The sequence below is a fragment of the Trachemys scripta genome, chromosome 1, assembly GCF_013100865.1.
Source record: "Trachemys scripta elegans isolate TJP31775 chromosome 1, CAS_Tse_1.0, whole genome shotgun sequence".
NCBI lineage: Eukaryota > Metazoa > Chordata > Testudines > Emydidae > Trachemys > Trachemys scripta.
Genome location: NC_048298.1, coordinates 171,823,502 through 171,839,444, shown reverse-complemented (window position 1 = coordinate 171,839,444; position 15,943 = coordinate 171,823,502). Strand labels below are relative to the sequence as shown.

Sequence of the window (15,943 nt, the reverse complement as noted above, 5' to 3'; positions counted from 1 at the left end):
GAAAATAAACTTGGTGGGCCTTTGAGCTTTAGATAAACAGATACGATATTCAATGTATACAACTCACTAGACCCCTACATTTGTTTTTAGGTTCAATGGTAAATGGATGGGGTTCTGCGTCTGATGAGGACCGTAACTTTTCTAGTCATAGATCTAGTGTAGGTAGCTCCTCAGATGACTCGATCTTTACCAGCGGCAGTTTTGCACAAGCACTGGTTGCAGCAGCAGATAAAGCTGGGTTTAGGCTGGATGGAACCAGCCTGACAAGAACAGGTTTGTAGACTCAAAGTTGATGCTTTCTGCATGGCCTCTTCCTTTTCTTTCTCTTCTTCTTTTCAGAGAACTCAAGTCTCACTCAGAATTTGTTTAACCTGCATGGAATAAGGAGGTTGGACAGTTTTTTTCTGCATAGCTTTAATCAAAACCTTCCACTGTGTTTTAATTTTAGTACTCCGAAGCAATGAATAGCACAAGCTTTTAATCACCAGCTTCAGTCTGCTATTTCCCTTTACTCTGACTCCACTATGGATTTACTGACATGTGCTCCCTTTTATATTGCCCAAAGAGACTACTAATTTTGCCATGCAATTTTTGATGATTTATTTTTTGCAAAATCTTCTCACAATCAATAATATTTCTAGTGATGAAGAGCACACTTAGTCATTACCTCCATTACTGCTGTTCTAGTGCATCTCTTTTGCACAATGTGTTTTCTGGGAAGGCTCTCTAAGCATGGGATGAGCTGGTGTAAGTTTATCACTAACAGCCTTATTAATCAGTTGCTTTAATGGCACTTATTGGAATAACTTATTATATTTGGATTTCAGGATATTAATTAAAAATATATCAACTGCATCTACAAGTTAAATGTAAGAGTGGCAAAATCAGTATTGCTTTTGAAAACAACACACTCTTTCCTTCTGAAACAAATGAGGACTAAATATAATTTACTTTATGTAATTTATAATTCACAAGCCTCTTATGTGTCATGTTTCACGTTTCATTTCTAGCAACAAAAAAAAAGAGATAAGTAAAATGTAATAAAATGTTCTGGACACAGCGAGAATTGATTTGTGTATCCTGACTTTTATCAAAACTGCAAAACAACCTTTGCTTTTTAATTAAACTGACATAAACTAATAGCACAATATTAATTAGGGAACTTTTTTTTTTGTTACACACTCATTTCACATTTCTGCCTGCAAGTACCACTCTGTTCCCATAACTTTGGAACTTTTAGTACTATTCTCATATAAAGTTTGCCCTTTAGTACATTATTTGCATTTAGGAAAGTTGCCCATAAACATAGAGGCTGATCCTGCAGTCTTTATGCATGCAAAATTACCTCAGTGACTAGATGGCAAATGCTATACCTTAGAAATGGAGAAAAGGTTTTTGGCACTCACCCAAGCCACTCACAAAGACAGAGGGTAAAAAATCCTGGCTCCATTGGCATCAATGGTAGTTTTGCCATTGACTTCAGGAGAGCTGGGATTTCACCCCGACTCTTTAGTTAAATTCATCAATCTTTAAAACCAATTATTTCACTTTTAAAAACAGACAAAGCTCTCCAATTGCTCCCCTGCAGTAGTGAAACATTGATTTGTTCAGTCTGTCTTTTCATAGGGAAATAAATAGACTGCCTGCCTTCAGACGTGCCAAAATTTGGGGAGAATTTGGCCAAAATATCATTTAACACTGATTATTTTGCTTGAAGAGACTCTTTGAAAAGCCTTGTGTGAGAGCATCGAAACTTTTGCACCCTTTCTAGTTTTTGTGCGCTCTCACTGGGACTTATTCAAAGTCCATTGAAGTCAATGTTGATTTAATGTTGTGTGGATCAGGCCATTAAGAGGTACAGGCCCTCTTCCCTTCCACACACACAAACTTTAAAATGTATTATTTTGTAGCATATCCATGCAAGAAAGGTGCATCTTTCTGGTCAAGTATAGGGAGTGTCCAGCTTGAAAAACACCCAATTATTTGATGGTTGTGTTATGGTTTATCAAGCGATTGATGTGCATTTTTAAAATTGCATGCTGACATATTACCTATTTGATGAACCATTACAGTTTAGAACATGCCAAAGTATCCCTTGTCATCATAGGACCATTAAAATGCATATTACCTGATGCACCATAATGACTCTTCACAGGGCATTTCTCTAGCTGAGAAGAGGCAATATTCTTTATGACTGTCATTCAGGGATGATATCTCAAGGCCTGATTCTCCACTACCTTATACCCTGTGTAGTCATTAACACCATCACTGGTGCGATTGGAGCCTTCTGATTTGGTAGCATCTAACACTCACTTTTCATGGGTGCCTGTGACTATGCAGGGAACAAGGCACTGGTGAATCGGGACCAAAGTATCTCTCCTTCATGACACACTCATTCAGGTTTCCATGTGCCACTGTGCTAATTATCATATAGCTCAATGATTTAGAGTATTGTTTTCTTTTCATTTTTATAAAACCCTATAACGGGATGATTATATCACCAATACAGACAGTCTGGCACAACTGAGCAGATTTTACTAGAGACAAGAATAACAGATATGCTACAGGTCAGATCTGAGGTGCACTGAAAGAATTGTGCTGGGAAGATTGCACATCACCTGCCTGCCCTATGTATGACTCAAGTCAGTACTATTGTTAGCCCCTCTCTTTCATAGGTACTTAAGTCAATCACAAACATGTCATATATTTTTTCCAAAGCCTGCATGCTGAATTAAGGGTTAGACTTATATCCATGAAAGCAAAAGAATTCACTTAAAGATGAAATTTCATCCTAGATTCAAGGCTTGTCTACAAAGTGCTTTAGTCTGCACCAAATTTTAGTCCTCACTAGCATCTCATGCATTGACTGACCAGTCTGGACCGTACTGGTGTACACTAAAAGTTCCCAAGTGCTCATTAATGTAGTCCCATTTCAAACAGTGCTACATTAACGCGCACTAGGAAACTTTGACTTTAATCTCCTCTGGTGCAGATTAAAGTTCCACGGAGGAGGTTATTTTTACACTCCATGGTGTCTACGTGCTGGCAGGGTTTATTTTTACAAAACATCTGTGCTGCAATATGGAGTGACTTAATGATGGGATTTCAGACTCATCTCTGAATTTCTTTTCCTTACAATTTTTAAATCAAATCCTCACTATTTTGGCATGTATTTGTTTCTGGTTGAATCTATAACTAGGAAAAATAAGAAATCAAATGCTGAAAAAGCAATTCTTGCATGTACGAATTACTAAAAATCAATCTTTGGGAGATTGTGGGAGAGATCTTGATTCCTTTGCACCACTCTGGCAGTGCAAAGGGCTGTAACACTCTACCAATTGGCAGATAAAGATTCCCTTGTCACGGAGGAAACCCCAGATGACAGAAAGCCAACATAGCTATCTCCAACCCTAAAAGACCCCTCCAGAGTAGGGTATGTGCTAGGGCATGTCTAAAAGAAGGGGGTGTATTTAGAACACTACTGTACTCCAGTGACCCCCTGCAAGCATACTGGCTCTTTGAGGGATTTTAACAGCCAGTTTAGGTTAGAGCAGCCCACAGTCTTCACCAGACACCAAAACCATGCCCAAGCAGCCTGGGGAGCACAAAGATGTCATACAGCCATCTTATCTCTCCTATCAAGTCCTGTGCAGTTTGGCTTAAGCATTGGTCCTTCTGGGTTTAAAAGAAAAACAAGATGTTTGGTTGCCTTAACACATTCAACTCTGGATACAATTAAAGAAAATCAGAATAACCACCAGTTCAAAACAAAGTACAGTGTTAAAATTCCTAAGATACTTGTTACAGATGTCAAACAAATGAAACAAGAATAAAACATTCTGAAAAGATTCCAAAGGGCTCATCCAGTCTTAATAGAAAATAAGCTAATGTATTCAAAAGACTTTGGAGAATTTGATTGAATTAATATATACACGTAAAAATAGAAATGAAAAAAGCAACTGAATTGTCATCAAACAAGCCCTGCTGTGATACTCTTGAATGCCCCATTAGAACAGAGTCAAGCAGAGGAGGGGTGTTTTTTTAGAGGAAGTGTTTTCAGTGTAAACAGAACTCTGAGTAATCAATTCAGTTAGCCAACATGTGTCCAGAATAAGTTTTTACATACACGTGCATACTCACAAAATAATAAATAAAATAATGGGGAAATCTTTACAAAAATAAATGTTCTTGCTCTTTGTTTGGGTCCATAGATCTACAGGCATAAGTTAGTATATATTTTGTAAAATCAGCTACATTACTGTCATTGGCGTTACACCACATATACAGTACACTGGAGTCACAAAGATAAGAATCTGACCCAGTATATGTTTGCTATACACAGAGAAAGAGATGGTATATGGTGAATAAATATTATACAATTGCAAAACTATTTTATCCCCCTGCAAGTGTAAGAAATTATTCTGAACACATCTGTTTAGTATAAAAAGTAGACATGAGTTAAACAACATATAATAGTTTTAACATAATGGTTTTAGTTAAATATAATGCTGAGTTTCCCACTTGGCTTATTGTGGAATATTTTAAAATGATTGTCATCAGCGGATATTTCAGCAGGGCACTTACTTTATCTTCATCATCATCATTAATAATATTAGTATTACCAGAGAGCCTAGGAACTCTAGTCATAGACAACGACCCCACTGTGCTAGGTGCTGTACAAACACAGAACAAAAAGATGGTCCCCGCCCCAAAAGGCTGACAATTTTCACGTGAGCACTGAAAGGAAAGATATGCAGTACTTCAGATCAGACACATGAGAGCACAGCCTACTTCATTGCAATAATGTTTTCCATTTTGATTTCCTTTTTTTTCCCCTCTAGGCAAAGCATACCCTTCCTCTCAGCGACCTCGGCCAAGCAGCCCATTTTCAACTGACAGTAACACCAGTGCAGCCCTGAATCAGAGTCAGAGGCCTAGGCCTACTAAAAAACACAAGGGGGGTAGATTGGACCAACCCCCATTGCCTCATCGCAGGGAGGGAATGACAGATGGTAAGTTCTTTGGTTTGAAGTCAGCTCTGTAGTAATACTGATATGTTCCATGCATGCAGGACTGAAAAAAATGTAGTGTTCCCTTAAAGTATGTGTGCTCCAATGAGCTATTTGTTCCACGATGTAAGCTCTCTAAGTTGTCAAGTGAATAATGTTGAAATGAGAGCTGTGCAAAACTTGGTTGATTCATCATTGAGCAGGACTTCAAGCAAACCTTTCTTTGGTTCGTCTATGGATGGGTTAACTCCTCTCAGGTTTCCAGAAATTTCACTGCAAGTCACATCTAAAACGACTGAATTTCATCTGGTTTCACTCCAAAACCATGACTTTAGCCAATGCATGGAGGTAACAATATTCAAATGAATTTCCCAAAAACAAATTCAAAGTGTGCCATGCTGTGTTCTGCTTTGCTCATGCTCTTTGTGCCACCCATACCAAAGGTCCATATTAACCCATGCCATGCTTTCCTTGCCCACCTATCCCACTGCTTGGTAATGCTATCCCATTCCTGAATTCCATTCACCTCCACGCCCTAGTGGCTCTGTCTTTCTCTTCAATTCTCTGACACCCCTGTTTCTCTCTAGTCCCCTCTTCCAACCTGCAAATCCTTGGTGGATCTGTTCCTTCTAATCACCTGAACAACCACCTCTCCTGTTATTCCTACCTCACTTACACTTGTGATTAGCAAAAGAAGCAACCACCATCTGCTACTCCTATGTGTGGCTGTCTTACCACTTTTGCTGCTCTCATAGCTGGCTACGGTAAACACGGAAGGATTTGAAGAGAGCAGCGGGCAAACAATCAGCTTTAAAAGAGCCATCAGCCATTTTCACCACTCCTGTAATGAGGGTGGGGATGTGGATGCTCTCCTCATTGTTCTGGTCAACCCTTCAGTGCCCCCTGATGCTTTGCAGCTGCCCTCTCTTCCAAACAGGCAAATCAGAGACGGAAAGAAGGGCATCCCCTGGGGCTGCATTTTTCCCTACTTCAGTTGGTACCATAGGATCCTCTGAACTTTGTGATCCCTCAAACAATGCTTGGGTGGGATTTATACCTGTGAGTCTGTGTTCACTCAGAAATGAGTCTCTTGCTCTTTCTAATGGTTAGTGAGCCTTGACAAATCTTCCAGCAAATGCAGAAGTCAGGTGGTGTGTGGTGTCAGTTTCCATTATGAACATTTCTCGGCGCTCTAAATTCATTAGTAAACTCTTCCATTACTTATTTATTTAATAAACTTGTAAATTGCAGAGCACTGCAAGCTACATATTTTAACTATAATATACCCTTCTGGCTGATTTTAAATTTACATCTTTAGTGGAACATAATGCTTGACAAACCCATAGAAGAAGAATCAGAGAGGAAGTACGTCTAGTGCAGGGGTCGGCAATGTTTGGCACGCAGCTCGCCAGGGTAAGCACCCTGGTGGGCTGGGCCAGTTTATGTACCTGCTGACGCGGCATGTTCGGCCGATCGTAGCCCCCACTGGCCGCGGTTCACCGTCCTGGGCCAATGGGGGCGGCGAGAAGCCGCGGCCAGCACATCGCTCACCTGCGCCGCTTCCCGCCGCCCCCATTGGCCCGGGACGGCGAACCGCGGGCAGTGGGGGCCGCGATCGGCCGAACCTGCCATGTCAGCAGGTAAATAAATCTGGCCCGGCCCACCAGGGTGCTTACCCTGGTGAGCCGCGTGCCAAACATTGCCGACCCCTGGTCTAGTGACTAAAGCAGTGGAGCTGGAGTTAGCACTTCAGTTACTTCCTCATCTTTGCCACTGACTTGCCCAGTCTTTGCCTCTGCTCACCTTTGCCTATGCCACTGTAAGGAGGATACTCACACTCTGATTGCAAAGAACAGCTCATAGGCTGCAGCTTTATAATAATCACTCCTGGGAAACCAATGAATGGCCAGATCTTGCAGAAAGGGGTGCCTCTAGCCTACCTTCCAACCATATGCTATGCCTTCCTCCAGTTGATGACAGCCCAAGAGCCTGTTTGACTTGGCCATGCAAGGCAGCCAGAACTTTACACTCATAAGGAGGGCTAGACTAAGCCCAAGCCAACCCTCCATCTCTGCTTGGGGTTTGTGCTAAAGCATCTGAATCCCAGTCCCTCAATTAGGCAATCAGAAGACAAGGCCTTCGTCCCCACCATCCACCATTTCAGTTATAAATTGGCTTGCAAATTTATGATCCAGCCATTAGATATTGCTAGTGGTGGCTGGCATCAGTACCTGACATCAGAAAGATGAATCCCATTGGGATAGAACAACTAAGATACTAGACAATACCATCATGTACCAGGGTCTCCCCTCTGAAATCCCCTCATTTCTTGGTTTACAATTTTCTTGGAGCTATTGACCTTAGGAAACGAGTTGACTCCCCTCCATGTGTGCTATGGAAATGCATCTAACCATACTAGCATGGCCATAGGGAAGTGGGATTGTAAATCCATCCAGTCGCTCTTATCCTTTGCTGGTAGCCCAAATCCCAACCTGTTGACTGATCACTATGAGGTGATTTTATATTATGTGCGGTGCTGCCACCACCACTGATTTACACACAGAACAGAGTGTGTGGGCGGGAGAGATTAGCCTGCTGTGAAATGGGAACGGGCTCATCGTGGTTCCAGATGCAGTGAGATCTTTATATAGGCTCAGGGAAGACAGCAGAGTGTGTCTGGTGAGCTTAACTAAGGCTAAAGGTACGGGGGAGGGATAATTAATGCTGCAGACACAGGAAAAGAAGGGAGGCAAAAGGGTACCACTAATGCAAAACTTCTTTTAGAAAAGGGAGGAAAGGGTTTTGCTTTCCCAGCCAATCCTGAGACAGAGAGCAAGCAATTAGACAGCTCAACACTAAATCCGACCATGACTGGCTAGTAGGGCCATCAGTGCTTACAGTCCTCCCCTGCCAGCCTTTGTACAACATGGGCTCCACAACCCTCGATTCACGGTGAAACCAGCCTAGATAGATTCTCTAAGACAGACCTACCCTACTTCCAAAAAAGTGTGAGACTGCCTTCAAAAATAACTTGTTTAACTTGCTGATATCATCCAAGCATTTCAAAGTCCTTTACAAACATTAATATTCACATCACTGCTGTGCAGTAGGCAACGATATCCATTTTACAGATGGAATTGCAGGAAAGGTGAGGATGAGTGATTTCCCAAGGTCACAGAGGAAATCTGCTGCAGGTCCAGGAGTTGTGTCCAGATCTCCTGATTCCCAAGCTGTACCTTAACAACAAGGCTTTCTTCCTCTCGAGTGTTTGATTAATGAAAGTTTGCTAAGTGCATTGGGATAGTCAGATGAAAGGCACTGTATACAGTAAAATATTAATACTGAAACAATTTTTGAATTTAATGTTCTTTTTCTGTGCTACTGTCTGTTGCAGATTTAAAACTTACACATTTGTTGCTCCCTATTATTTTATTTTATTTTGTTCATGTGAAATTGTAATAGTTCTGTGTTAGAGAATCAGATTCCATATGACAGACTGCCTTTACTGAATTCCATGGACGTTCAAATAGAGGTTGTAAGTTACAACTTCAATAATCTGAATTTCAAATTGCATAAGCAGATGCCAGTGTCGTGGTTCTGTAAAGTAACTGGTTATGATTGCAGTAAAATCAATTATAAGGAATGCCATTTTGGAAGCCAACACTATAAAGCAATTTTAACATTGGCAGGCTCCCATACCCCTCCCGTCGTCCACCTACAATAATTCAAACACAGTCGTTGGCATGGAAGGTCACATTTATATTCATAACTAAAAAAAATCAAATAAATTAGCACTGAACATAAAGTATACACCAAGCCCACTGACAGATTATTATAATATTGTGCTAGCCAGAAGAGAGAGAGATCTCAATCTGGGGATTGGCACCTCATTCAAGAACAAAGGTACAGTGCTGCTACCAGATATAATTCTCCTGTCCCATACATTGACCTGTTGTCCGAAATAACCAGCATTTTCTCATTTAACTATGCAAGACAGAAGTGCTGACTGGAAAGATGTTTCATCAACTTTGGAGAAAACACTGCCCCACACGTAGGAAATGCAAGTATCACTTCTACTATCAAGGACATGAAAATGAGGAATCATACCCCATATAAAACTGAAACACTGTCATCCTTTTAAAATAAATCTGTTGACCAAGACCTCCTCATCAATATGTAAAAATTGCTTCAGTCCCTTCATAGCTACAACCCTGAGACTCCACTGCAGGTTCCAAAAGCAGAGGAATACTCCTTCATACTATCCACTGTTCTTGGTCAAGTTCCAATTAAAAGTTTTCAAATGCTGTAATTTCTGAAGGGTAAAAAACAAAAGGATAGAGCTTCAGCTGGTATAAACAGGCATAACTCCACTGGGCTACACAATCTGAGGATCTCTCCCAACATATCTGTAAAATTTTCCCAATACAATTAGTTGAACCATAATATAGTACATAACAATGATGAGCTACAGGCTGTTCCTCATACACTATAGATAGGCAGCATGGGCAGCTTCTCAGGGGAATGTCAGAGACACCTCAATTTTTTTTCAATTCCTCACAATCTGAGTTTGAGGCATAAAGAGCCACGGCCTCTTGTTTTCCTATTGTATAATTTCAATCAAAATTTCACTTTTTTGAGCTATAATTTTCCAACTTTGATCACTATCTCACTATAATGAGAAAAGTATGCTTATCTAGTTCAAAAAAGAACTAGATAACTCCATGAAGGATAGGTCCATCAATGGCTATAAGCCAGGATGGACAGGGATGGTGTCCCTAACCTCTGACCTCTGTTTGCCAGAAGCTGGGAATGGGTGACAGGGGATGGATCACTTGGTGATTATCTGTTCTGTTCATTCCCTCTGGAGCACCTGACATTGGCCACTGTCGGAAGACAGGATACTGGGCTAGATGGACCTTTGGTCTGACCCAGTATGGCCGCTGTTATGTGCTTATGCTTTTGTCATCACAAACATACTTTGAAACCTCTTTTTTTGAACAGTACTACCACTTTAGTGGTTTAGTGTATAAACTTTGAAATGTAGCATACAAGTTATTCTGAACATCGTGTGACTTTCATGTTCAGTTGAGCATTTGTTTTGATGGGTAAACTATATGTTCTTTAAACTTATGAAGTCGCTGAAATTTTTCCAAAATAGCAAGTTTTGACTGAACTTTTTTTCTGAAAAAGTGAGATTTTTTTTTTGCAAAAAATATTCGTCTTATTAAATAGCTCTGTTTAAAATATATTTTGAACACTTATAATAATATATTGTCAGTGGTGACATATTTTTAAAATAACTTGATCTTTGAAATTTGGTGGGATTTGATTGAATTTTACTTTTAGATTTTGAGTTCATTCAAAACTGAAACTGAAAAGTGAAACTCAAGGATGGGGCAGAGAAGTATGTCCCAAACAGACTGAAACAGAAGAAACTGAATCAAATAAAATGAATTAATTTTTCACAACTTGACAAAATTCCTTGACTGTTGCTGAATGAGACAAATGCAGTAGTATACATTATGTATACATCAAGGAACACAAATTGTAGCTCATATTCTTTTGATTTCATAGAAGACGTTAGTAGCACAATTGCTGGAGGTAGAGGCTAGTAGTGAGGGTAAATAAACTGCATTTCTGACTAACATGAATTTCCTTTTTTTTAAAAAGTCATAATAAGTGACTCAGATCCTTTTATTAGGGGAATTTTTTTTCTCTGCGATTTCAAACAAAACATGTTTCAATTAAATATTAGCTTGTTCTAAATCTTATTCACATTTTTTAGATCTTCCACCACCACCAGATCCGCCCCCTGGTCAGGGTTTAAGGCAGCAAATAGGCCCTGGCCAGCGCGGAGGCTCGGCAGAGAGAAAAGGAAGCTCTCTTGAGAGGCAGCATACTTCCAACATAGATGAAACAAAGAGCTCATTGGATCGTCAAGCTAGAACATCATTAGAGTGGCAGCGACAAACCCAGGAATGGATAAGCTCCACAGAACGTCAAGAAGATTTCAGGAAAGCCCAACATAAACAAGCATTTGGATCAGGTGTGTGTGCTGCACAAGTCAAAGAAGTGTAGACAGCTTCTTGAAACATTTCCAGTAGAGGTTTATAACTCACTAGAATATAAGATCACCTTAAACCAATAGTCCCCAGCATTGCCAAGACTTATATTAGAAGAATAAATACATTCACCCCCTAAGCCAGTGCATTCATTACACTATTTAGGGAATTAATAATATTGTCAAACGTAGCAGCAAAAAAACAAAATCTGAACTCTATTCTTGGTGGGCAGGGCAAGAGGAACAGCCTTTTAATTATTCCCCTTTATAAAATGTATTTAATTGTACATGTAAGGCCACATATACCAGTATCTTCAACCAGCAACTGAATTGGCACTAGCTGTTTTGCATGCTTACAGAGGGCTGACCCTCCTTAGCCTAAGCCATTTTTTCCCAGCTATATTTATAGCATCCTTTCCTCTCTACTCAAGTATATGACCAAATAACCTTCCTCAGTAAGGCTTCGATTGATGATAGTATAGACCAGGGGTCGGCAATGTTTGGCACGTGGCTCGCCAGGGTAAGCACCCTGGCAGGCCGGGCCAGTTTTATTTACCTGCTGACACGGCAGGTTTGGCCAATCGCAGCCCCCACTGGCCGCGGTTCGCCGTCCCGGGCCAATGGGGGCTGTGGGAAGCGGCGCGGGCTGAGGGATGTGCTGGCCGCCTCTTCTCGCTGCCCCCATTGGCCCAGGATGGTGAACCACAGCCAGTGGGGGCCGCGATCGGCCGAACCTGCCACGTCAGCAGGTAAATAAACTGGCCCGGCCCGCCAGGGTGCTTACCCTGGTGAGCCGCGCGCCGAATGTTGCCGACCCCTGGTATAGACTTTAACTGGGAATTTGTCTTTGCTGATTACTGAGCTTGACTTCTAAATGGATCTCAGGCCTGTAAAGACATGTACAGGAAGTGAGATTGGACTGGAGATTCAGCTCTACAACATTCACAGATTCCTTCAGTTTAGCCACTCACAGCTTCTGTTTCCGGACACCTAACTATTTTCCATAGCCTTCGTCTCACATCTTAGTCCAGTGCTGATAAAATAGAATGATGCAAGGGGACAACTGCACAAGGAACATACAGCATAGAAGCAAGGCATATACAGTTCTTTTTTCTAGGGCCATGCTGGACCCTCATGCGTGTATTAAACTTACACAATGACACTGGCAATAAAGATTTAAATCTAATTCTCATAGCTCATCTCATATCTGTAAAAACAATGGTATAGGTAGGTGCACCTGTCCTGGAGCAAGGATTTCTGAATGGTCCTTCTCTGATACCTGTATGTTATCCTCCTTTATCTGCTTCTCAGGACAGCCTCAGAAGAAAAATGACTGATGTCTTCAGTTCTAGACAAAAGCAAAAAAAATGTTAATGTTTGGTTACAGTTGCTACAATAAATACTATAACCCATATTTTAATAAATAACAGGAATATGCCATTAAAAACAAACCAAAACAATCCTTCAATAGTATGGACAAGTGAAAGGTCATTTATATGTCTGTTCTACCACCTTTACAGTACAGATGTTTGTTTAAAAACAATATTAATATGTGAGATTTCACCTGGTACAGTCCAATAACAACCTTAACTCTGACCCACAAGACATACTTACAAACTTTTTCTACATATACACCTCTAATATACTGTATGTATATTTGTTATGTGAAGCTATATTCAGGGAAGCTCCTCTGCTACCAAACTCAAAATTCCCCATCTCTATGTCTAGTAAGTGCGCAGGAAGGGCTGATGAGGATGTTAACTATTATGTAACTTAGGGGGGTCTACAGTTGTAAGGCTCTCATACCTCACACCTGAGTCAGAGCCAAAACCCATTGAGTACAAAGGACTGATTCCCACTGACTTCAGTGAGTGTTGAATCAGGCCCCTCAGGGGTTAGAATGATTGCAGAGTTCCTGTCCTGTGAACCTTTACAGATCCAAGGCAGTTGGCTTTCCCTCATGCATACCTTAGGAGGTGCACTGGGAGCTGCTGCAGCCCTCTCCTTCAGTGTGGGACATACAGAACTCTGTCTTCAAATGCTTTCCGTGATGTCCAGTAGTTGAATGCTTCACTGAAGCTGTGCCAGCATTTTTCAGTGTGTGTGTGTTTCTTTTCTACTCCAGCTTCTTGTATTGAAGCATTCTTCCTCCATATTATTTTCTCTATTAGGTTTAACGATGGATACTCATGCATCATTTTTGTAATGTTAATTATGAGTATATTTTTTTCTTGAAATCTGTCCTGAACTATTTTCCCAATTAATGATGAAGTTCACTGGGAATCCATTCACCAGATAACAGGGTTAGACACTTAACAAATATTTTCAAAAGAAGGCATTTTTAATTGTTGTCTTTCTGAAAAACCATTTGCTCAATTGCCTTGATATCATTCAAAACAATGACTATTGTTACTGAGTGTTAGCCTTAATATTTTGAAAGCATGACTTTTAGTTTGAAAGTCAGTAGTCATAATCTGCTTTACAATAGAAAGCTAATTGCAACCCATTTGCAAACACTTGCGTATAGCTATATATATATATATCAGAAGAATAAAAAAACATGCATAAGAAACCACAGTAGCTGCATCCTCCCTTCCATTCTTCCCTCATCCTACCTTCCCCATTTCATTGCTTTGACTCCGTGTATCATGTCTACATTTGGACCTGCGTCTTACACACACCTGCATCTGGGACAAATTGTGTTGCTGAGTAGTGTCATTGATTTGGTTCAGAAATGAAGTCAGTGGGAGTACTCACATGAGTAAAGTTGTGCACACGCATAAGTGTTTGCAGGATCAGAGCTTGAGATTGTAAATTCTTTGGGGTAGAGGCCATACGTACTTTACCTATGAAACACCAAGCCCACTTTGGGTGCTGTATATATAAAACAATAAGGAGTTTGGCTGAGTCCTGAATACATTATTCTTTTTAACATCGATTGACCTATGCAATGAAAATTTTGCAGTGTTTGTCAGATCATTTATTCAATGAATAACAGTTACATTTGTTAACAAATATTTTAAAGTACTGTACTAGCTGTAATAATAACCCTAATTATGTATAAAGATATTATTATTCTTTCTATTGTAGGGTCCCACCTAGGACGTGGTCAAGCTGCCACTGATATCAAGGGCATAGACCCCATTGACTTCAATTGTGCAGAACTAAGCCCCTAATTTCATGTATTTTTCAAAAGAGCATGAGTAGTCTAGTACTGGAAACCATATTTTCACTGATGACTTTTGAGCATGCTCAGGATCACTAAGTGGAGTAACAGCAGCAACATACCTAAATGTGATATACTCAGCTACCCCAATAATAGACACACTATGCAAATCAGATTAGAGTAGTTCTGAGAACAAGGAGAACATTGTGGTTGTCCAGCGCAAGTGGGTCATACAAACACCTGTCTGGACAAACAAACACTAGTTTTGTAGATGCAAATTAAGGCCTTGGTTCTGCAAAGAGAACCACATAGGCAGATACTGAAGTCTTTGCAGGATCAGGGCCTAAGAAGCTGTTTTTCGGGTGGAGAAATGTCCTTCAGAGCTGTTTTGGGGATTTAGACAAATATCTTCCAAGTTCTAGAATGTTTGAAAAATCTGATTGTTATTTTATATTGTTATTGTTTATTTTATGAATTACACATTTCTCAGGCCACATCATAACAGCATATATTCTATTAAATTATTGTAACAGTATAATAGGGCATGAGGGGTTTGGTGGTGGTTGTTTCTAAATATTTCATTTCACCCTTAAAAGTGCTAAAGAATGGACTATTCATCGAAACCTTAGTCTTCATCCCAAAACTGGGAAAACAAACCAGTTTATAGTATATTTCATTCTCCTAAACTTCTCCATTCTATATTCTAGAAATGTGTCCAGCTTCTGCTAAACTGATTTCCTCTACTTGTGTTTATTGCTGCCTTTGCAGGTTGCTGCATATTTCATCCAACTGTTGGAATGAGTTTCCCTCTGATTCTATTGTTAGGGTTTGCTGTGAAAAGAACTGCTAATAAAATTTAAAAGTCTTTGATAGCTAAATGCCATCTTGCTCTGTCTTTTAAATGTTTGCTTACATTTCAAAAAGGACAGCACAATTATAGCATATGAAGCGGATATCCTGCAGTGCTAGTATTCTAGACCTATGGGTGTTAAGATTACGGAAGAGAGTCAAATATAATCTCTTATCTCCCTCTTCCATTTCCACTACTCCCTCTCTACTTTTCCCTCCCTGTCTCTGCCCGCCATTAAATAAGATACGTCTCACCCAGTTAAATGGTTTAGCAATAGGTAGAGGGAAAAAATCTTAACCCTAATTCAGGAAAGTTCTTAAGCAAGTGCATACTTTAAGCTTGTGAGTTGTCCCATTGACTTTAGTGGGGGCTACTCATTTAAAGTTAGACATATGCTTAAGTACCTTGCTGAATTGGTGCTCTAGTTATCAAGTTCTCTTCCTTAAGATCAAGACGGCTAGAGTGCTGTCTAAAAAATAAAAATAGTTCCACAAAATAAACAGCTAAACTCCTCAGTTTGGGAATCAAACCAATTCTGTGGTTTGCTGCTGCTACTACTATTATTACCATAATGCCCAGAGGACCCAATCAGGTTTGAGGCCCTGTTTTGCTAAGTGCTGTACAAACACAAAGGTGCAACCTATCCCCCCAAGACTTTCTGTCTCTCAAGACACCTATTCTTACAATCCTTCATCTGTGCAAGAGGAGGGGTAAACTGAGAGGGACGTAATCCTTTGTTCAAAGAGGACCATGTAGTGCCCCTGAAACAGTGTCACAGAAAGATTTATTCCCCCACAAATATTTATGTAATAGGATTATTTGTAAAATGAGATTTTTCCAATGTACCTTCTATGGTT

General features: G+C 40.2%; 1 protein-coding gene across 19 annotated transcripts in view; it reads left to right on the top strand.

The window, feature by feature from the left end:
* The window catches only part of ROBO2 (roundabout guidance receptor 2), a 615,358-nt gene that overhangs the window by 593,278 nt on the left and 6,137 nt on the right, over positions 1-15,943 (top strand). For 7 of the 19 annotated variants that reach the window (XM_034792420.1, XM_034792471.1, XM_034792441.1 and 4 more), the window contains 3 exons: positions 91-273; positions 4,842-5,012; positions 10,795-11,055. In XM_034792420.1, the coding sequence (XP_034648311.1) occupies positions 91-273; positions 4,842-5,012; positions 10,795-11,055 (615 nt within the window). The remainder of the gene's footprint in view (positions 1-90; positions 274-4,841; positions 5,013-10,794; positions 11,056-15,943) is intronic. The other 12 variants (XM_034792514.1, XM_034792489.1, XM_034792479.1 and 9 more) reach the window with 3 other exon arrangements.